Source organism: Agrilus planipennis, unplaced genomic scaffold, assembly GCF_000699045.2.
Source record: "Agrilus planipennis isolate EAB-ADULT unplaced genomic scaffold, Apla_2.0 scaffold6, whole genome shotgun sequence".
In the NCBI taxonomy this organism is placed as follows: domain Eukaryota; kingdom Metazoa; phylum Arthropoda; class Insecta; order Coleoptera; family Buprestidae; genus Agrilus; species Agrilus planipennis.
This window is the reverse complement of record NW_020439302.1, coordinates 2,025,008-2,048,928: the sequence shown is the minus strand read 5'-3', so window position 1 is coordinate 2,048,928 and position 23,921 is coordinate 2,025,008. Positions and strand designations below refer to the sequence as shown.

At 36.9% G+C, this 23,921-nt stretch overlaps 1 protein-coding gene across 2 annotated transcripts in view; it reads right to left on the bottom strand.

Annotated features, from left to right (window-relative positions):
• Window positions 1-969: 969 nt before the first annotated feature.
• LOC108745055 (zinc finger protein castor homolog 1-like) overlaps window positions 970-23,921 on the bottom strand; it is a 48,296-nt gene continuing 25,344 nt past the window's right edge. Inside the window, exons 3-13 of one of the 2 annotated variants that reach the window (XM_025978487.1) lie at window positions 6,337-6,511; window positions 5,236-6,276; window positions 5,013-5,163; window positions 4,752-4,955; window positions 4,534-4,686; window positions 3,963-4,470; window positions 3,396-3,488; window positions 3,031-3,161; window positions 2,355-2,974; window positions 2,065-2,288; window positions 970-1,930 (exon numbers count right to left, since the gene is read on the bottom strand). In XM_025978487.1, the coding sequence (XP_025834272.1) occupies window positions 1,656-1,930; window positions 2,065-2,288; window positions 2,355-2,974; window positions 3,031-3,161; window positions 3,396-3,488; window positions 3,963-4,470; window positions 4,534-4,686; window positions 4,752-4,955; window positions 5,013-5,163; window positions 5,236-6,276; window positions 6,337-6,511 (3,575 nt within the window). In that variant the 3' untranslated portion in view covers window positions 970-1,655. The remainder of the gene's footprint in view (window positions 1,931-2,064; window positions 2,289-2,354; window positions 2,975-3,030; window positions 3,162-3,395; window positions 3,489-3,962; window positions 4,471-4,533; window positions 4,687-4,751; window positions 4,956-5,012; window positions 5,164-5,235; window positions 6,277-6,336; window positions 6,512-23,921) is intronic. The other variant, XM_025978488.1, reaches the window with a different exon arrangement.

Here is a 23,921-nt window from a genome sequence, read left to right as displayed (position 1 = left end):
CTATTGGCTGCCTATGGAAATTTCATAATGGTACTAACCAAACTCTTTGAGAAGAAGCACTTTATGAGCCAATTAGTTATATCAACATGTTTGAGAAGGTGTACGATCACACCATTGTCACCCAATTATAACTAATTTGTTGTAGAAATATATAGATTCTCCCAACTCTATTGGAATGAAAAAGACCAAGTTTGCCAAACAAAAATAAATCAGAGATATGAAAATGTATTAAACTTTGGCAATAATTTTGTGAAATATAAGATAAATGAGTAGAACAAACAAATAGCTCAAACCCCAACGCCAAAACACGACACTTTAGTTGTCCACTTCAGTCCCTGAAGAAGATAACCTTCTTACCGAAAAGTGCTTCGGACAACTGAAGTGTCGTGTGTTATGGCATTGGGGTTTGAGATATTTTGTTTGTTCTACAACAATCGCCAAAGTTTTTCCAATCTTCATAAGATAAATGAGCATCACACTTGCTATTATTGGTTCACGTTTGAATGGAAAAAATCATTCAATTCCTCTAGTAATGCAACATTCTATTGATAATTTGGACTAATATATTTCTATTAAATTTAGCAAACAAATTGAGATTGTTTTCACGTATTTTTGAAATATATGGTAACAAGAAATAGACACACAGGTGTTCTGTTCTGCATTGAGATCAAATGCCTTCAGTTTGCGTTGGTCCAGAGGTTACATGCAATGCACGACAAAAGTGGAAAAAGAGAAATTGGTTTTCATGTCTGCGTAATGCACAACGGCGACAAGTTCAAGCAGGCAGGCCAGCCAACAGCGGGGTGTATCTAGATCTTTTAGTGAGTTTCTTGAAATCGTTACGACGAAAAAATGATTTCGTGCTTAACATTAATAAAAGACCGTCGTCGTCGTTGTACCCACTGGCCGTTAGCCTTTCTAGTATGTATAAAAATAGTACGACACTTAGTATGCGGGAGTGTTTTTTTCTTTAGATAATTTGCTATTTTTATTTATCCAGCCACTTTTTCGACTTTGATAAAGTCGTTCGACAACATGCAAAATATTTATGTCATTTTGCTGCTATATAAGCTGCCTTTTACATGCATGTATATACCTATATACAGTTCATTTGTTTTTCGTACGGTGAAAAACCAAAAATAAAGCTTTATTCAAAACAAAAAAAGAAAAGAAAAAACAAAAGACTAATGGCTTTTCGGGGAGCCACATTTAATGTCAACCTAAGCCTCAGAGAACTCGTTATTTCTACGAAACTAATTTGAAGTAATTAATTAATAATAATAATATTATTATTTTACACATCTATGTACAGAGGGGCCAGTAAAACTAACGAAATAACTGGGAAATTGTTTCTTAAGTTCTATGTGTACTTATTAGATAAATCGCGAGTTATTAAGTTGGTTTTTTTTCACCGGAAAAAAAAGGAAAATTTAGCGTTGGAAATGTTTGTGGATATTATAAGGATGTTATATTATCAACGATTTAACAAATTATCTTGATAAAGTTCATAAATAATGAGTGAAATATTTTTAAGTAGTATCGAACTTAAATACTTAAATAAATATAAGTTGTACTCTCAATAAGAATAAATTCTATTTATTTAGGGTTCCCCCATAAAGATTTCCAACGTTAAAAACGGCCGTTGCGATTTTTAATTAGCCTTCTAAATGTCTATATTTGTGTGCGGACATTTGGGCTAAGCCAAGGACCGCGTACTGACACGACAGACAGTGATAGTGCGTTTGTTTGCCGCTATGTTGGCAATTGATTATTTTACATTGCTGGCTGGGAGTGAATTTTTCGAACCCAGCCGCCTGGATCGAGTCGAGTTTTTGGTGTTGGCGCCTATGGGCGACCACCTTGTTAGTGTCCGTGCACACAAAATCGCATTTTAAACAGTGGAAGTGGGACGCCTTATTTTGCGTTGATCCTGGAAGAAAGAAGTGATCGTAAAGTAAAAACAAGATAAACCTATTTTGGTCGTCCCCTCTTCTTTGGGTCGTCTCTCCATTGGAGAGTGGAGTGTCGTCACGTTTTGGCTTGAATAGAATTAGAAGTACTTACCAAGGTTGGTGGTGTAGGCGCATTCGGGTCTACCGCAGGCCACGTTGGCCCTGTACTGTTGAAAGTCACCGCCCATCAGGGTGTCCAACCGTTCGTGGCGGGCAGTGTGCTGGACGAACCTGGTCTTGTCACAAAAACTATAACCGCAGTCTTGCCTTTGACAATGGAAGTGCGTTTGGTGTTCCCTGTATCCGCAGTGCGGATATTGACAGTCTTCATTGAATCTGAAAGAAGAAGACAACATCCGTCAGTCGGGATTAGACATTAGGAATATACCAAAAAGTACATACTTAAACCTAAGATATCCTTCAGGTACCGGTTCGTCTTTCAAGATTCTCATTGAAGATTGCAGCCTCGCTTTCTTTTGCTCTGGCGACAGTTCGTGGGGGCTCATTGTTCTTTTGTTCAAGTTGGCTGCCATCGCGGCCAAGGGCGAGGTCATGCTTTCGCTTCCGAAGGGGTTCTGAGGAGGAAGCAGGGGACTCTGCATCAAAGATCCATGTTGAAACATGAGCTGTGCGGGGATTCCAGCGTTTTGGTACAAGCTTTGGGGTAGAAAAGCCGATTGGATTCCTTGCTGTTGGGACATTAGGGCAAATTGGGTTGCGAGGTTGGTGTTGAAATTGGTGAAGTGACTGTATGCATCAAATGTGGGCGTGGTGAGATAAGATGCTGTCGTTTCAGGTTCGGATTTTGGTATTGGTGGGTTTTGGAGGGAATGCAAAGGAGCGACGTTAATTTTGGGTTCAGGTTTTGACGTGGGAGGCGTGGGAGTTGATGAGGATGTGGTGGGGATCGTTAGGGGGTTGGGTTGTTGATGTTGCTGAACTTCTTCCTGCATTTGACCACTTAAGGCACCAGTGCTGTGTTTCGCCACGTGAGTGACTAATTTGTCCACCTCAGAGAAAGCCTAGAGAAGAAGTAAATAAATGAGAAAGAGTCAGACAAAGGAATTTTAAAACAAACCTGATTGCAGGCGTTACAATGGTAATGGAACTTCCTTTTGAGTTTACAAAATGGTCGACTACAACTCAGTTCTGGCCCGTACAATGTTTGACTTCCCATATTGGATGAAGGTGAATCGAGTGTTGAATTTTCTGCAATCCAGGGGAATATTAGACGTTAAGATCAAGATTTACAGATGTTGAAGTTATGATCGAAATAGAATAAGCTACAGTTTGTACTAATGGTAATTTTTTTCTTTTAACGAAACTCCGACACCATGTTTTTTACCAACTTTGAAACAGAAATCAAACGAAGCAGAAAAAGAAATGAGTAAGTAAAAATCATGCAACGAACGAATCGAAAAGGCACAGGAAAAGGTCACATACCTGCTGGTACGAATTTATTTAATTCAGGGGATTTTTGGCCCTCAGCAGTTGGAATTGTTGAAAGAGGATAAAAAGTCCCTGAAGCCTTTACCACTAGAAAGAGAGATAAACTGGGTGTTCTATATATACAGTGCTGACAAGATACTATTATGATACGTGCTTTTGTTCGAATGTACAAAACGTTTCGATATTTATCTACATTTCATCAATTACTAACGATCTCAAGCAAAAACTTTACCAATAGTTTTTAACAACCAAGAAAACATACACAAAGTCTTGTTACAAATATTCATACAGTGGCTTCTTCAGATGAAATAATAACTAAAATTGAATCATCTTTCCACTTGAAGATGTCACCCTGTTGTGGATTACTTACTAATAAACATTTACAGTAATTAACCCTTGTGTTATTTTCGTGGTTTTAAAAATGATTTTTCGAAAATACTAAAAGAAACTAAATTTTGACTTTGATACCTATAATTTTGGATCTCATATACCTTTTAAACGATTCATTCAAACTACAGTCTAAATTCTACCACAAAATCCAAGCTTCACGACTTCACTTACCCGACACTTTGTTGTCTGTAGTCGTCGTACTTTGACTCAAATTGATTGCCCGAAATTGTTGTTGGCTCTCCGGTATGTTGTCGCAAGGTTTCTCTTCAGCACCAGGTTCACTCTTCACCCTAATCTGATTCAAACTACCGTATAACTTTTGATGTTCAGATTCGTCGATATGCTTTTGGTTGTGTATAGCCATTGAAGAATATTGGACGAAGGAATAGTTACAGTTTGGTCTCGTACAATGAAAATGTCTATTGGTCTTGTTGCTCGGACAATTGGGCAAACGACAGTCCACGTTTCTGTCGTAAAACTCGAAGCCGTCCAAAATTTCTATGTTGTCGTGAAAATCCTTGCTGTGCATTATTAGCAAGTCTTCCTTTTCTGTTACATACAAGCACCGGTTCTGATTGCAATGGTAGTGAACGTTGCCCAAATAAGGACATAAGGAATCGGGGCATTTTGTGTTTTCGTTGTACAGATCGAATCCCTGAAGGGAGCAATCGTGAGTTTGCTGGAAGAAAGAGAATAAAAGTTAATGGAAAGCCTGACGGCTAAAAGTAAGATTTCGACTTACATTGTTGGTTGGACTGTTCGATCTTTCGTCGTTGGAATCGTGCTGATCATTTTCTTTGGTATTGGATGGAACTGTTGCCGAAGGCTTGGGAAGTTTAAAGCTTGTAAAAATGGCTTGAGGCGAGTCCATTAAACTCTGGCTGCCCATAGGTGCCTAAAAATACATTATCTCTAGCATAAAATACGTAAAGGTACGAAAAACTGTTTGCTTTTTCTTACATAGTCGTTCCAAACTTCTATGACTCGATTTTTGGGAGGTCTTCCACGTTTCCTGCAAAACATGCCGTCAATTGATGTTGCCAAGTAGGTCATTGTGAGTGGATCTTTAGTTAAACTGAGTTTTCGGGAATACTCATGCATTTTATAATGCTCTAGCCTCTTGAACGGCTTGTCCGTTGCCAGTATCACTTCCCGACAATTTTCCTAAAACATTTTAACTGTCTTTAACTAAATTTGCATATGACATACAATACGACTTACAATATTGCAGTGATAATGCTTCTCCTTATCCTGATATAAACAGGACTCTTCGCAAGTGCCACCGTGTTGAGGAACCGCAACAAAGAACGTTTCTGTTACTTGTTCTTGTTGCTCGTGGTTTCTGGCATGTTCACGAACAGCGTCTTTGGAACTAGAAACAGAAACATGTTAAATGATTCGGCCAGCGGATTGATTGACTCGATGCTGGTGGTTCAACACTTACTTAAATACCATTTCGCAATGTTCCAAAACGCAGTGAAAATGTTCGCTGTAGGAATATTCGCATTTTTCAACACAACTCTCCTGTGAGCCGAAGTATTGGCAGTATTTCCGCCAGAAATCTTCGCCGTTCCAACTGGGTGCCTCCTCTTGGGGCATCGTATTAAAATCGTTTCCACTGAGATCTATGGCCGACGAAGATTCGCCTTCTTCGTAACTAACAGGAGAATTCCTTTCGCTCATGCTTTCGGAATTGGAAAGGTTCGAGTATGTGGACATGGATCCTTGATGGAACATGCTGAGATTGAGTCCTTCGAGTTGCTGATCGTATTCCCGTGGAAGCGTTCCCAAACCTAAGTTACCGTCTTGTAACGTTTTCATCATGCTCTGCGCGAGTTTGTACTTCCGGTAGGCCAGTTCCGAATCTTTGCGCTCGTGTTTCCGTTTGTGGGAGAACAACTGGCCGGAACTGTGCAGGACGTAGTTGCACTGGGGCCGGATGCAGTGGATGTGGTTGCAGACTTTCGAGAAGCGACAGTTCTCGTACGGACACACTTCGTTCTTCATGAATTTCTTGAAGCCGTCCCTGCTCAGTTGCTCGTCTTTGATGTGGTAAGTCTTGTGTTTTTCCATGTCCGATTTGTTTTTGAACGTGAATCTACAACCGGACCGTCTGCAATGGAAGTGAGTTGTTCTTTGTCCGAAAAATGAACAATACGAAGCACCGCATTCTTCGGTGGCCCTGTACCTTTGGAAGCCCTCTTGGATGATGGCGGAATCTTTCCGGTGGTAGTTTGCGTGCATTTGGACATCAGATGTCGATATGTACACTTTATCACAGCCTTCTTTTATACAGTGGTAGTGGGTTTGTTTTTTGTTGTGGGAACAATTCGCGTAGCGATCGCTGCAGTCGTCCAGCGGACTGTACCTCATGAAGCCGTGCTGCAACGACTCGTCGCGTTTCTTGTGCCACTTGAAGTGTCGGATCATCTCTTCTTTCTTGATGAAGACGCGCGAGTTGCAGTCTAAACAGTGGAAATGCTCTCTGGAAATAAAAAAGAAAACAACAAAGATCGCGTGGGGTTCTTTTTTTTTCTGCGTTTACTGTAAAGCTTGCCTGTAGTTTAGATCTTTGCAGTAGGTGCTCCCGCATTCTAACGACGACGAGAATTTTCTTACATACTTCGAGTAGTCTACTTGGCTCTGAGTCTTGTTCATCATGAGGTGCGATTGGCTGGAATCTCTCGAATGCGACGAAGCCATCGTTTGGGCCAACATAGCTGCAACAAGGTGAATTTTGGATAGATTCAGTTTTATGAAGATGCCAGAGAAACATGGAAAAAATATTCGAAGTTTTGAGTTCATTAGGGTGGGAAGAATTCTCTCTGCGTTCATTATTTGTGCAATTTGTGGAAGACCCCCCGTAGTTGTTTTATGTTTTTATAGCGTTATTATTATTATTTCTTTTCGGTAGTTTTAATGGTTTGAATTAAAATGTGCCCATTTGATGAGACACGCGATAAAAGTGTGATACATTTCGAATTTCGGTTTTAATGTACACAAACAAGTTCGTCCTCCGGAAAAGAAGCGCAACAAAAATAAAAATATTACCGCATCCGCGGTCGTTTTTACGATCAAAAAACTTAAGAATCTCGCCTGATTCCAGAAACATATTGAAATAAAAAGATGGATTCAGCTCCAGACATCCGTTTTCAGTTTTTATGTGTAATAAAAGCCGTAAAAAGCAAAACCATTACGGCCGTATCCATTTCTGTTTATTTCAGAAATGCTCATTCATGAAATGTACTTCGCATCGGCTGAAGCTATTTAAAAACGTCGGAATCGCCTGTAACTTAGTGGATTGTGGCAACATCAACAAAAAAAAAAAAAAAATAAATGAAAACTAAAAACAAAACGATAAAAAACCCGCATTGATTCATGACGTTTGATTGAAATGAAATGAAAAAGGAGATTTCTGTAAACGAAGGAATCCAGTGTAGTAAGTAGTAGATAAATGAAAAAACTTCAAATAAGTCAAGTCTTTAGATACAAATAAGGAACTGTTGATGAAGAAGAGACATATATGACAGTTTTTTGAATTATCAATTGTGTCAGAATAAACCAGTTAATGTATCGTCACAATGCTAACTGAAGGGCTGCTTCCTTTAAAACATCAAAACCTTTTGGTATTATGCAAATAGAGGCAGTGAAGCAACATTTGGTGAATATTTGGTGCGACTGAAGTATTTTTGGAGTTATACAAGGCCTTGCCAAGGTATTTTAACCTGTTGACGACGAGTTATACGGAAATGTCCAGTAGATGGCGATACACTGCCTCTTTGTGGATATTACATAAACTCTGTTTTCAGAAGCTTTTACGGTTTGGTTAGTAATCTATCGCTAAGCGGCGCGACCTAAAGGCTTTTCCTAGCAGTTGGAAGGAAATTGGTTCGATTACTGGTCTAAGTTTTTCTGTGGTTCCTTGGATCACTTACAATTAGACAACTGCTGGGGCAGTAATATTCCAGATAATTTTACACTTTCTTTCGCATTTATTTCGTCTGTCTCTCATATTTATCAACCCAATCACCACCCACCCCTTGCCACGATGCAAATGAACTAACAACTTAAAGGCCTAATAAAATTCAGATTCAGCTGTTGTTTACTATTTTGATATATTTGAACTGGTAAATTCATACGCAAAATGATTCACCCTCTTCGAAATATTTATCAATTTCATTTTCAGAAGATAAGGGTTGATTAAAAAGGAAATTAAATTTCCAGAAACGTGAAAATGACTTTTCCGATTTATGTGACGTTCCACGGTTAAAAATTCGTCGGAAATGTGCGGGAATTTCAAATAAATTGCTCGCCCAAGTTAATTAAGAACGCGACCATATGCCTCGCTCGAATATTTACAAAGACTTGTAACAAAATGGAAGTAAATAAAGAATAAAAAGGCTTATATAAAGTTCAAAGAGAATCGTACCGAGAATTTCTGCGAGTTGTATTAGTGTGTTGTTTTTTTTAAAAAGACGCAACAACACGCACGTGCTGTGCCTTCACATTTACACGTCTTCTTCTTCTCCTACATTTGTACGCTTTATGTGGTTCCCAGGAAATATTTTTAGGTTTTCAAAAAATAGAATCAATCATGGTTTTCACGTCCGCGAAAACAAACAGGCCAAGACCACTTTGAGCGGTGATGTTTGCGACGTCTACTGCTATTTTCCTTTTCTTTTGCTTGCGACTTTTACTTGTCAGAACAACCGGAAACAGTCGTTTACATAACTCAACGGAATTGAAAAAAAAAACATAATTTAATTGCAAATGCGCTAAAAAGTTAGAAATGAGATTGTAAATTTCCGTGTTTGAGCGGTTTTGAAACATCGAAATAGATACTGTTTGCACAGCAAGGTTCTTTGCAAAATTACACGGATTTTTTTCTTTTCAAAATCTTCATCGCAGTGCAATTAATAAGTACGTAACAATTAAAAATGGTCGCTTCATAGTATAGACAGTTGCCTTGTTTTAAGACTAAATCTTGTTTTGAGATGAATTCTGAGTCCTGCTTTTGGTCCTAAATCTCTTTCAAACAATTGTCCTTTCGAGAAGTTAGAAATTAGAACATTGTTCTAAATAATTCTTGGAATATAGACAACAGTTACTTTACAAAAGTCATTATATTCCATCATGGGCGTACCCAGGGGGGCAGAGGAGGGCAGCTGCCCCCCTCGGAAATCTCGCAGAAAATGTATGAACTCACCTAATCACTAATCAATATATAAACGGGGCTTTATATGCTCACTTTTGAATAAAATAGTAGAAGTCGAATTAAACAATTAAAATAAAATAAAAATGCATAGTCAAAATTACTTTTATTTATTTAAGGATGTTTGGGAGGTACAATCGGAGACAAGATTACATAAAATTAGAAATTCGTGATTAATTAGGTTATGCAGCATATCATGAGGTAAATAAATACTATCTATACTAAAAAGAAAAGTATACGGTTTGAGAGAAAATTTGGAATTTGACCAAAAACATTGAATAAAATAAGAAATAATGAATAATATGGAAAATTTTTAACTGATTTTTGGCAGTGAATATGCCTTGATTTCAACTTCGAAACAAAAAAATATTTAGTTTCAATCTTTATTAATAATGAGCGTAAAACTTTTTAATATGTTTAAATAATAATTAAAACTTTAAAATTGCATTTATTTCAGACAATTATAAATATTATCATTATATTATCAAGTAAAAACGAGATTTTCAGCTAATTTTTCATTTTTTCCTCGATAACCATTTAGTGAATTTGAATAACCTTACGCTAAAGTGATTCTCCAGAGTTCAAGTTACTTATTATAAAAGTTTGAAATTTCTGGTAGCTTTTTTTCTGTTAATAAAAATAAATTTAATCTGTTCGGTTAACGAATCTCCATAAAATGACGTGTAAAATTACAATTTTTTAAAATTTCAATAACTTTTTAACGGTTTAGTGAATCGATTTGTAATTTTTACAGGAGTTTTAGAATTGAATGAGGAACGTTTTTCCAAATTTTTATTTGTTTCGTAGCATTTTGACATACCACCTATAAAGCAGGATCATTTGCGATTGTTTGCCCTTTACATACATAATTTTTCATATACATAGGTGCCTTTGCGTAGTGTGTATGACAAAACAGCCGCGGACGATCTGATCTAAAAAAATCTGACTTGCCCCCCCCCCCTAGGGCAGAAGCTGGGTATGTATTCCATCATTCTTAGTGATGATAAAGTTGAAGTATACATATCATCATTATCATCGTAAGGTTCTCATAGCGCCTTCCGTTCTCCTACTCTTTCTAACACCTCTTCATTTCTAACCTTTTCTATCCGCGGTATCGTAATCATTGGCCTGTAAAACACTACATTATGAACGCTTCTAACCTACACGTTTAACAATCAATACAAAATGGGAAGAAACCGTCAAATATAATGCTACTGTTGGAGTGATTCTGTCAAATGATTATCAGTATTGAAAATGGAACTTTTTAAAAGTTACATTTCATACTAATTTGTTGGCAACTTTACGAACAAAACTGAAAAGTTGCCGATATCCCGCTACGATTTCCATTTAACGTTTGTTTGATGTTGTGTTTTAGCTTTTAACTTTATGCTATTTCAATAAATACCAGTCGCAGATTTTAGAACCAAAAAATTAACGATTTCAACTATTGCCAATGGTCAGCATAATTCTGTTATTTGAGAGAACTGCTTTAAAAGTGATGTATACATTCCCGAAATTTATAGTGACAGTGGAACCCCAAAGCGATTTTCTATTTTTATAGCACCCATATGGATTTTGATTTAGTAAAATTACAATTCAAAAGGTGTAAGAAATCATACAGTGCTTTATTAGAATCCGACACTTCCTTATAAGGAACCCCGGACAATTTCAACAACAAAAACCTGTGAAAACACAAGCAAGAATCATTTTAATGCTACTTTCCGGGAAGTAATAGATTTGTAACATCCTGTCGTCATTGAATAAATACCGAGCATGTAAATGTAAAAACAGTTTATTCTTTTCATATTCGGATTTTCTTTATACATACGTATAATATTATGGCTTTTTATGAATGCACCATCATCGTCGTCAAAGCAGATGAAGACAGTACGGCGAGCTGTCTCCTTACAGCGACAGTCTGGCACATGGAAAGATTTATTTCAGCTCCTTCCTTCACCGACCTGTCTTTCACACTATTTCTTTGAGACAGAACATAATTCATAATAGGTTAGGTGTGTTAACACGGGTCTGAAAAGCTGCCGTACATTACGTAATAATATTAACTTGTGGCGTACTAATGCATTTGACGGTTTACTTGGTAATTAATTACAGAAACAGTGACTATTCAATAGTATGATTAAAACAATCGAATAGAAAAGTTATTGTGTAAATCATAAATTTCTTACGTACCTATCAAAGCGAGATACATATATATATTGATTTGAAACTATGAAAAAAGAACTAGTACAATCTTAAAGAAACACTTTGAAATTCAATAGAGATTAATATTAAATATTGATGTGAAAATCCACTATAAATTACCTCAAGTTAATGAAAAAAAATTGTTACTGTTGTCACTCCCTCGCCGGGAATTGAACCCGGGACCTTTGGATTCAACGTATTGGTGCGTAAAGTCGAAGGTCTCGGGTGCGATTCCCGACGAGGATGTAGCAACAGCAATAATTTTTTCTCACTAACATGACGTAATTTCATCACCATGAGGTCGTCAGTCCTAAGACTGGTTAATCTTAATATGGCAATTTATAGTGAATAAAAATTAAAGATGAATTTTCACATTAATATTTAATATTAAAGTTCTAAATAAGAAATTACGATTTTTTATTTTAGACTTCCGAAATAATAAAAAAAATGATAAGACAAGAATTTTTTCCATGATAAAGAAAGAGATCAAATAGAATTACTGATAAGTCGGTACTTCAAAGCTTCAATTTGTCGTATTATAAAGTGCTCTTCAAAATAATGAACTATTGTTTCACGTTAGCCAGATTGACACTTTAATGGTAATGTAAAAAATGATAATTATTTTAGGATTACCGACATAAACAGTTGAAGAGTGTTGTATAGTACCTATAAGAAGAGTATGGTAAAAAAAGTCTAATGCAAAATTAATTATTGATCTACTCGGTTGTTAATCGAGATAAAATATTAATTGCAAGTCGACGATTGACAAATATGCAAGTGCCTTTGCAGAATGCTTTTGGTGCTGAAGTAAACATGTAGACGTAACTGACTTGCTCCTTAATGATCCTTTCGTAAAAGGATTTGGGATTCCTTATATTTTTTTAGTACTCAATTAAACTTTGATGATAAACTTTTATGCGAAACCGCGAGGTTGTGGTAATGATTTTCGAGTTACAGCCCTTGTTATTGGGATGCTATTTTAACATTGCAAGAAAACGAGAACATCACAGATCCCTAAGTATTTGCAGATCTTTCTCTACCTCTCTTTACTCCTGTTTCTGCAACTGTTTTTAATTATTTATAAGCCCTCTTATTTTCCTTACTGCCCTCTGTTTTAACCATTCTCTGCCAGCGGTATTTTGTCATTCTGCTTTGTCATATTATCTCTAAAATTTTTTATTTCTAACGACGTCAGTTTTTGACTGAAACATATTCATATTTTAGGTAGGGGTAGTTTAAATCTAAAAGCCGAAACAAATATTTTGAAATGTAGCTAGGCGCACTACACACACCTGCGTGATCTAAATCTCCGGGATAAAAAGTATTGTGTTCAAGATTCTACTCCCTCTTTTTTTATGCACGGTCGTATCTACCCCCTGCGATATAATTTTTTTTTTAATCCACCTCCAGCTTGCTGATGAAGATTACGAAGAATAAATTGCTGATTTGGAATAAAAGTGCGTGGCAACTGTTGAAGTGCATACAGCGAACGGGCGAACGAGGTGGCTGCGCCCCCGGAAATTTTACATTATTAAAAAATTCGGTTGTTCGAACCCTTTCATGTCCCGCTACCCTTGAAATAAATATAAGGGTGCCCCCATCCATCTATCGTGTATGCTTGCGTTGCACAGATTACGCGTTTATTTAAAATAGCCCTTATGCTTTAATATAAATACTAGTTTAAAGTAGGTTTTTCAACTGCGTTCGCCCAGCTCGAAATTGGACCCCCGTTTTTAGTAACAGCGGCGAGAATTCGTCTGGCCGATCCAATAAATCCGAAATACGTCGGAGTCTTTTATATTCGGGACATAAAAGGGTTAAAAGATAAATAAGACTAGTTTTTTTATATACATATATGTGTATAAAACATCCCTTCTTTATGGAATTCTGAAATTCTATACCCTTTTATTTTGATTCTGTAAGGCAAGCAACTTACGTGTACATACATACATATATATCAAAGAATAACACGTGCAAATTTTTCGTGCCATTGCCAATGCAATGTGTGCGTGTGTGTGTGTGTGTGCTGATGATGTCTTCTTGTTCGCACAAAAGATCGCTATGGACTTCTCGCGATTGCACGCCGTTTCATGCAGCTGTACACAACTGACTGAAACTGTTTTTGTTCTCTTATTATTTGCGGCACTTCTTTCCCACAAGCTTTATTTTATGTTTGCGAAACGAGAAAATTAAGAATTTGCATATAATCCGTTATTTTCTACCATTTCTAAGAGAGCACTCATCAGACTTTTCGGAAATGATTATACTACTGAAAAAAATTGATGTCGGTATCTATTTACTTATGAGTATGGTCTGCATTTATTTGTAATAATAAAACAAAGTCCCGGAGGACTATAAAAGGAGAGGCGCGGATAGGTGCGAGACATTTAGAACAATTAGCTTAACTTTAAACTTGACATGCGTCAGTTGGGATCCGTCAAATGGGAGGAGCCTAGAAACATGGCGCCGATCAGGGAAAATTTAACGTAGTTCCTATAGTGTACCGTGCAATTTCCAAGTTTTTAAATTACGATAAAATGATAAGTATTGACACAGTATGTGATTGGGCTGACACAAATCCTCGGAAAGGAAATTTCGTTGGAGGTGAGCGTGTTTTTAATGCCAATCACATTATAAAATTCGGAAATAACAAATCCGGAAGCTAGCCTTCAAATTCCGGCAAGTTTACTACCTCCTTTTTACAAGCTTTATTTTATGTTTGCGAAATGAGAAAATTAAGAATTTGCATATAATCCGTTATTTTCTACCATTCCTAAGAGAGCACTCATCAGACTTTTCGGAAATTATTATACTACTGAAAAAATCTGATGTAGGTATCTATTTGTTTATGAGTACAAATTTTAGGGGTAAAAGGGCAATACTATGTCTAAGACACATGGGTGGTGTTCCAAACAAGAGTTAGATTACTTGCAGAATTCCAAGAAAATTTCTCTTTGCAGTTTTTTGGTAAATGTGCAGGTACTTTTGACTAATTAATTTTTTTCTATTTATTCTTGTTTCTACTTCTAATAGAGACAAATTACTGACCCTTTGTATTTTACAAGATGATCTATCACTTTCCATCTCTTTTTTTCTATAATGCCCTTCGTTCCTACACGTATTCTAATGTGTTTTCATTTTAAATCCTTTGGCGTATGATATATTCTTTTTGATGGACTGTTCTCGTGGGCAAGAAATTAGAAAATAAAAATTTAGAAACTTTTAGATTTAAGTGATTTTTCTTTGACAAATCAACCAATAAGAGTACCTAACACCTTCCTTTTGATGCCACTTACGAATCGACGAAGTAGCGCTGAGCTTAATTCAACTAGCAGTAAACGTATAGCGCCTTCCAATTGGTTAATGATGTTGATATTTAATTAATTGTCATTTACTCGACCGACAGTAATACGCCTCGATTGAAGAAATTCGAAGGACAAGGTTTGTTAATTTTACCGACTGCTAAACAAATGAAATTTATCTCCTACGTCCGCTTGGAATGGAATGGACGAAGGGTTTTCAAAAGCGGCAACAATAGCACATCAGTCTGCGAATTTAATTTCCCGTGGAAGTCAAAAGTAAAATAACTTTCGAAATGAAAAAAAAAAAAAAACAGGAAAAGAAAAAAGAGAACGAAGACCCTGAAACGACTTTTCTCAATAAGTCGTCTGGAGGTACGGTGCACACGCAAGTATATACGTGCCGTTTCGGCATTTACCACAATAACCAAAATTATTGTTCGACGTACGGGTCCCGGCATATTTTACAATATTTTATGACAAGCCGGTGGACGAACGTACGTGTATGCCGCTGACGCGCGGAGGTATACCGAAGTGTTTTTCTTGAAAATGAAATAAAAGCCCCGCGAGACCATTAAAGACGGTTAAAATCGCAAGCGCACTAACCTTAATGAACCAATTCACGGTAAGAAGAAAAAAATAATAATAAGAGAAACGTTAATAGGTATAAGTAAGTAATGTCCAACACGTCCCATGGAACTGACCACGACGCGAACGCATGCTATGCTGATTTATTGCAGTATTAGGGCCGCGGCATCGACAATATAACGAAAATTCTAATCTTGTCTTGTTCTTGTACTATTCTGGTACATGTACATTATACTGGTATGGCCTGCATTTATTTGTAATAATAAAACAAAGTCCCGGACTACTATAAACGGAATCTAAAAGGCGAGGCGCGGATAGGTGCGAGACATTTAGAACAATTAGCTCAACATTAATTAACTTAACATGCGTCAATAAGCTTAACTAGAATTGTACAGAGATGGATGGAAAAAAGGGCGGAAGAACTATTGGGGGAAGAATAAATTTTGGTTTAGAAGAAACAGAGGAACGCGAGGGACCGTTCTAGCTTTACGGGTAACAGTAGAGAAATTGATAGAAAAAAGAAAGAGCGCGTACATAGGATTTGTAGATTTAGAAAAAGCTTTTGACAATGTTAAATGGGACAAGATGTTAAATATACTTAAAAATGTAGGGATGAGTTACAAAGATAGAAGAGTGATACTTAGTTTCTATAAAGAGTAGCAGGCAGTTATATAGGTGGGGTTGCAACGTAGAGAAGTAAATATTAGAATGGAAGTCAGACGGGGATGTACACTGTCACCGCTACTTTGTAATCTATACATCGAAGACGCGATCAACATCATTAAAGATAGTACAACTGTAGGGATAGATATACAGGGGCAAAAGATTAGTATGCTCAGATTTCCAGATGATATAACAGTATTAGTATCTAGCAAGGAGGAGTTAGAGATAGCTTTAAATAAAATGATGATGAGGATACCATGGATAGAGAAGGTTAGAAATGAAGAGATATTAGAAAGAATAGGAGAAGATACTCTATGGAAGTCAATAAGAAATAGGCGGAATAGGTTGGTAGGACACCGTCTCAGGCATGTTACAAGAAGAAACAGCAAGAGTAGAGGAAAATCTAGATTAGATTATTGTTCAGAAATAATTGAGGGTGTGGGATGTTCTACCTTTAGGGAAATGTGAAGATTAGCTCAGGATATGAAAAAGTAGAGGTGCGTGTCCAACCAGGCTTTGTACTGACGACCTCATGATGACGATAAATAATCTATAAATAATCAGACTACCAAAATATAGTGGTTTAAAAATTTTTTAGCATTGCTGTCAGCTTTTAAGACATTTTCCACGAAAGCTCGTTTTATGAACATGCTAAGAGCTAATTTTGTTATTAATTCGGCATTTACAATTCTTGTGAAATTTTATGGCACGGTGTGCATGTATTTTTGTTTCCATTGAAATGTAAATTTCTGGATGCCCTTGATTTTTTTCACTCAATTCAGAGCAAAATTAAGCCTTTATACATATTTATTACTTCGGTTGAAGTTCTCGCATAAAAGTGTCGGTAATGATTACATTTTAATTATAATTTATTACTGCTGGGTTTCATCGTGACGATTTCGATGGATAAATTACAACCGAAAAACTATAAGATTCAAAACAGAACGAATTATCTTCAGCATACTGTATAAAATCGTGTACAACTTATTATTACATTCACAATATGATGTGATGGCGTAACTTAAGTTATGTAATAACGTAACATGTTTAAACGCCCAAATTTTGTACCCACATCACCACAACAGGAATTCTTAAATGTATTTTTTATTTGCTAGATTAAAAAGAAAATACATCTACAAAAAGATGCGTTGAGTAGATACATTTGAAAAAATGAGATATTTTTTTCAAAAGCTACGCTTTGATTCTGTTTTGTTTTGTTTTTTGTTGTTTAAGGACTATTGTTTACAATTGTCGTCTATTTTTCGGTAAGATTAGGTTATGTTATAGTAAAACCTAACCTAGTTAGACTAGTTATTTAGTGTTGTCATTTATACAAGACAAAAATCCATACAATTGATACATTATTGCGGTAATCTCATTATATTTTACTTTATATTTACATGTAGGTTACTTTTTTGATGTTTAGGTACCTATTAAGGTTAGGTTACGATCAGATGTTAAAAACTTAACCTTACGAAACTGTCACATGGACGCCAAATGTCAAAAATTAGTAACAAAAATATTCCTAACTGCAATTATTTTTTTGTGATCTATAGGTTGGCAATTCCCGGTGAAATCAAAAGAACGAAAGCTTTTGAATAAAGTACTACACATAATTTTATATCGTTTTAGTGCTCGATTTGAAACATCGACATCGATCTAATTTAAATGAACGCATTAAGGCCCCACTAGAGGCTCTGACGTAATAGACGGGAGTACTTAAAAAATAACACGAGAGTCCAGATGTTTTCTGAAAGGGTCAAAATTACAATGAGCCTCCGGTGTCGTCGCCGTCGTCGTTACGAAAATGGTCCTAAATGAAACCTATTCGAATAGCGGAGTTAATACTTATGCCGTTGTGTGTAGTTGTGACTGCTGCTGTCGTCTCAAAAACGGCTTTGTTTGTACAAGTGTTTTTAAGTTTTTTATTATTTCAATTTCAAATCCAGAAATTATATTTACCGACATGGCTATTATTTTGTTAGGAAGCTGCTGCCTTACTTGCTCGCTTGCCTTAGAGTAGGTACATAACACAAAATCACTATGTTTATATTTATCTGCATGTTCGTATTCATATGTAAGATTTAAGTGTATAGAGAAATAGTGTAAAACAGTGACATCCTAAACCGGACTGTTTGTGTTGACACACGATATGCATAAACCAATATTTGTTGCTTTTCACTTGGTGAGTGCACGAATTCGAATTTACATGTTCAACTTTTAACGTCATCTACCTATAGAAAACCTAATGTAAAATTAAAGAGTCCTCAGCAGGTCCAAGCAAAAACACGAAATCGGTTAGCTGATCTTACAACGGCACCAACGAATTAGATGTTTTACTTTTGTTCACATCAAATATGGGAAGCCCCTGATGGAATTTAGAGGGGCCAGCAGCGAAAGTTATAAATGGCATTTATGAGAAATAGCAAGGGGTTAATGAGACAAGTAATGTTTCCTGTAATAACAGGCTAATAGTCCATCTAGGCGACTGTAACGTATTAAGAAATTGATAAAGATCAAGTAAATATAGCTCAAATCCACCATTGTGTGATAAGCTGAAGTATGAATTAAATATTAGTTATATTATTGTAAAAAACAGAGGGGCAGTTACGGTGAGTAGTTTCTGGGTCTATATTCACCAATAGTAAGAATTGCTTCATTATCTAGCAGGGGCGTCGTTTACGTGGTGAAAGCCCTTATGATTGAAATCTATACAGAAAGTTTAAGGGATACGCAGTATGAGTTAAATGTTACATACCGAGGGCTAAGTGTATTTGGGTTATGATTTCAAATGTTGCCCTGATTGAAAGTGTTGTGTAAAAAGGGCTGAGTGTTTGCATTGAAAAGTTAAGTGCTATGCACCAATGGCTAAGTGCTATGCGCCAACTAGAGGTTCGGTTACGTTAGGAAGGGTTGTCTTTAATGGAATTTTGAGTTGCTATGCTTTAAGGGTTAAACTGCTACGTCCCAAGGGTTAAGTGTCATGCAATAAAAGCCGAGTGCTTCCGCGATGCATTAATGCTAAGCCAAAGGTTCGGTTACGTTGGGAAAGGTCTTGAACGGTATTTTTGAGGTGCCATACCAAGAGTTGATCGACTACGCCCCAAAGGATTGAGTGCCACGCACCAGAAGCCGAGTGCTTCTACGGATCATAAATGCTTGGACGTTGGGAAAGATTGTCCTAAATGAAATTTTTGAGGTGTCATGTTCCAACACTTAATCTGCTAAGCTACAAGGAAAGAGTTACCACGAAACATACATAAGTGCTATGCACCTAGGATTCGGTTTCGTTGAGAAAGATCCTGAATGGTGCCATGCTTAAACAGTTAACTGCTACGCTCTAAGGGTTAAGTGCCATGCACCAAAAGCCAAGTGCTACCACGAAGCATAAGTGCTATGCACCTAGGATTCGGTTACGTTGAGAAAGATCCTGAATGGTGCCATGCTTTTAAACAGTTAACTGCTACGCCCTAAGGGTTAAGTGCCATGCACCAAAAGCCAAGTGCTACCACGAAGCATAAGTGCTACGCACCAAGGATTCGGTTACGTTGAGAAAGATCCTGAATGGTGCCATGCTTTTAAACAGTTAACTGCTACGCCCTAAGGGTTAAGCGTCATGCACCAAAAGCCAAGTGCTACCACGAAGCATAAGTGTTATGCCAAAGGTTCGGTTATGTTGGGAACGGTTGTCTTGAGTGGAATTTTTGAGATGTCATGCACAAGAGGTTGATTTGCTACCCCGACGGGAGTGTCAATGCACCGAAAGCCAAGTGCTACCATGAAGTATAAGTGCTACGTATTAAGAGTTAGGTGCTATGCACTCAGCAGAGGTTAGGTCGCGGTGGGAAAGATTGCTATGTACAAACAATAGCCCCCATTTGAACGGGTTCAAGTGAATATTACACATTTGGTATCGTTTGATCGGTGGCGTAATCCGTTACCTTCATACTGCTAAGGAAGTTCGCTATTTCTGCTGCTGTAGTGGCATTCAACAGTAATATTATGATGTCCCGAAAATTAGATAAGTATGCGACAATAACAATTTGCCAAGCTCGTTTTATTCGCGAATAACTGTAGATAAGTATAGATAGAGTAGAGAGAGTGTGTTCGTACCTATGTTACTGTATGTAAACTAATAATGTAAAACAGAAGATAAGTGCTCGGGGCCACTGTTATGGCCGCAATAAAACCCACGGCACGCATATTTCATCTTTACGACATCGTAAACCTGGAAAATAAACTGAAACGTTTCAAATTCATCATATAGAAAATTTCGTTTGAAAGTAACATCCGAATTTATTTTAGATTTCTTTTTCATTTTTGACGCGGACACGACGACGACGGAAAGTAAAGGCTCGTGCACACGTATCGGAATCGTAAAAACGGCACGGAACGGAATTATACATATAAAATATGGGCATTCATTCCAATGCACATTTGTGAGAACGACACTCATCATCATCATAAGGTCGTCAGTCTTTAGACTGGTTGGACACGCACCTTCACTCCGTCCTATCCTGAGTTAATCTTCGTATTTTCCTAAAACTACAATAATATGCTACATCCTATTTGCGAACAGTAATCAAAAATAGGTCTACCTGTACTCCTAGTAACCCGTGCTTCTGACTAGACCTTCATGCCTGAGAAGGTGTCCTACTAACCTATCTCGCTTATTTCTTATTGACTTCCATAAAGTCCTCTGTTCTCCTATTCTAATACCTCTTCATTTCTAACCTTCTCTATATACGGTATTTGGTACGCTTCTAACCTTTTCTTTTCCGCTGCACCCACCGTCCATGTTTCGCACCAGTACAACGCCATTGTACGCTATCTATACATATCTATAGTAATGCGCCAACAAAACGAGCTTGGCAAATTGATGACACTAGCGGCTTCTGAAATATTTGCCGGGACTGCTACCACTGCCGACCGTGCCGATGCCTTTTCGTTAATTGTAATAGTGTTCTTTATCTAAAACCTGTAATAAATTCTGTCTCCTATCGAACTAATATTTGACACTACTGGTAAGTTATATTCCGCGAGTAGATTTAATACGGAATCCGAAGATGCGTTTGTTTCGTACCGTCCGTCCGATTCTGATACGTGTGCGCGAACCTTAAGACGCCCGTGGGTAAATTTTAGATTGTACGAGCAGGTGCAACATGACGTACAATGCAGTCGAAAAGTTTCGAAGCATCCAAATAAATTTAATATAATTTTGTCCATGCAAACGCCTACTAATGTTAGGCGAAAATCAAAACCAGTTCTGTCACAGTGGATCCCAATTAAGTGAAATTTGCTTCTCGTGTTTTATGAAGAGCAGATAAGCATTTTCTTTCTAGTTTCATCTGTGTATCAAAATAATTCTCCTTGTGCTTTGGGTTTTTGTTGACTTTTTATATTCTTTGTCGCTGTTTTGTCCCTGTATGTCATAGCGTAATAAGAGGCATCGAAAAGCAGTCGTCAAAATGGAATTACTACAGTTTCAAAAATTATCCTCAGCAAACCAACATTTTTTTTTAAGATACTATTTATTATAAAAGTATTACAGGTGGTTTTGGCCTTTGAATTGTAATTAACAGTTGATAATTGTGTTTGTACTTGTTTTTAAAAAAAAAAACGAATGTTCTGTAACATTTTGACAGTAGTGTATGCATAAAATATATAACTGTGTTATTGACGAGGAGTTTTCAGATCGTTTCGCATTCGAAAATCCATTTAGCCCGGAGACTAATAAAAATTCGAAGCAACAATTTTTAATGTACCGGGGCCGACAATGAGAGAGAGAGTCAATAAAAACTTTGAAATAATATATCCGCCAATTTGGTGCCGGTCTCGGGCCGGTAACTTTGGTCCATTCGCGTTCGGATAGAGGGCCGGCGGAAGGTCCTAACGCGACCCGCGCAGTCTTAAATTTCAATCGGGAATAAATAATACAAAACTTATGAGTTATGGTTGCACATTTTTAAACGTCCGATGCAGCCTTACATGCAAGCGGCACACATAAAACAGAAAACTGAAGATAATTGCTATTTTTTTTTTCTTTAATATGGAATAACAGAAAAAAATAATCCTAAGGTAGAATTGTGACTATAATAAACATATTTTGATAGAACAAAATAACTATTTTTTATTTTTAACAACATTAATGCCAGCTAGAAATACCAAAGTGTGACGTAAAGTTATTGATGAACCCAAAAAAGGCCGCAGAGTTTTAAAATAATTATAAGATTGTTTTTAGTTGAGGTCTAGATTGTTATTGTTCGAATAATCCATAAAAATAATAACGGATTAATAAAATAGGTATTAATATTTATTTTATCGTAAGTGTTTGTTGGTGCGGGCGCTCTTTAAGATGGTGCATCGAATTATTTAGATGGCTAGTGGGTTTCGGCCGAATCGAGCAGTTTATTATATTCTCGTGGGATTAAAAAAAGCATTCGGCGAGTTGTGTTCATGTTTTGGAGAAGTTTATAAAATGAAGAAGGCAACGTGATTAACAATATGGCGAAATTATTCTCGACAAGCCCGAAGCTAAACTCGATACGAAATTGGATTTGAGAAAAACGGACCGTGTTATGGTTCAATTCGTCCTTTTTGGTAGCTTTAATTTATATACATATTTGTCTGTACTTATACAGTGTGGCCCAAGAAATGGTCAAAAGCGATCCAATTTACTGTATTATAATTGTACCTAATTTATTACCAAGTCTTGTCGTTGCAACCGATTACTGGAAAATATGACGAAATACTAGCTAGCTGGGAACTATATCGTAGAAAAATAATGACAAATTAGCGACAAATTATGGTCCCTACAGTATTTTTCTTTGACATTTCTATGTCGGGATATGCTATGTGTAGTGTCAGCTTGACGGTCTTCTAATGTTTTTTCGCTGTTCAGTTCGAAGATGAACTAGCAACAAAATGGATTAAAGTACCATAATTCAGCGACAAATTATGGCCCTTACAGTATTTTTCTTCGACATTTTTATTTCGGGATGTGCCAGCTCGACGGTTCACCAATACATTTCCGTTAATCAGCTCGAAGTTGAACTAGCGACAAAATGGATTAAACAAGAAGCGATAAAATGGATTAAAGTACCATCATTCAGCGACAAATTATGGTTCCTTTGACATTTCTATTTCGGGATACGATATGTGTAGTGCCCTCCTTGACGGTTCTCCAATGTTTTTTCGCTGAGCAGCTCAAAGTTGAACTAGCGACAAAATGGATTAAACAAGAAGCGATAAAATGGATTAAAGTACCATCATTCAGCGACAAATTATGGTTCCTTTGACATTTCTATTTCGGGATACGATATGTGTAGTGCCCTCCTTGACGGTTCTCCAATGTTTTTTCGCTGAGCAGCTCAAAGTTGAACTAGCGACAAAATGGATTACAGTACCATCATTTAGCGACAAATTATGGTTCTTACATTATTTTTCTTCGACAATTCTATTTCGGGATATGCTATGTACAGTGCTAGCTTAACGGTTCACCAATGCTTTTCTGCTAATCAACTCGAAGTTGAACTAGCGACAAAATGGATTAAACAACAAGCGACAAAATGGATTAAAGTATCATAATTCAGCGACAAATTATGGCCCTTACAGTATTTTTCTTTGACATTTCTATGTCGGGATATGCTATGTGTAGTGTCAGCTTGACGGTCTTCTAATGTTTTTTCGCTGTTCAGCTCGAAGTTGAACTAGCGACAAAATGGATTAAAGTACCATCATTCAGCGACAAATTATGGTTCTTACAGTATTTTTCTTCGACAATTTTATTTCGGGATATGCTATTTATAGTGTCAGCTTGACGGTTCTCCAAAGTTTTTTCGCTGATCAGCGCGAAGTTGAACTAGCGACAATATGGATTAAAGTACCATCGTTAATAATAAATTAGCCACAAATTGTAATGTACTTTAGAAATGAGTTATGTGAAGTTGAATGTTTGAGGCTTATGGTATATCGGATTAATATTCAGCGTAGGTTAAAAGTTTCAATGCACGCGCCTTGGCCAATCCGGGCTCTACCGTAGCTACGTCTCTGGATTACAGACTTCGTAAATAGGTGGGTTTTTATTAAAATTGTATTCCACGATATTTTGTTAATTACACTAGATAATTAAAAACACCTACTTGCGATTAGTTGCTCTTTTTATGC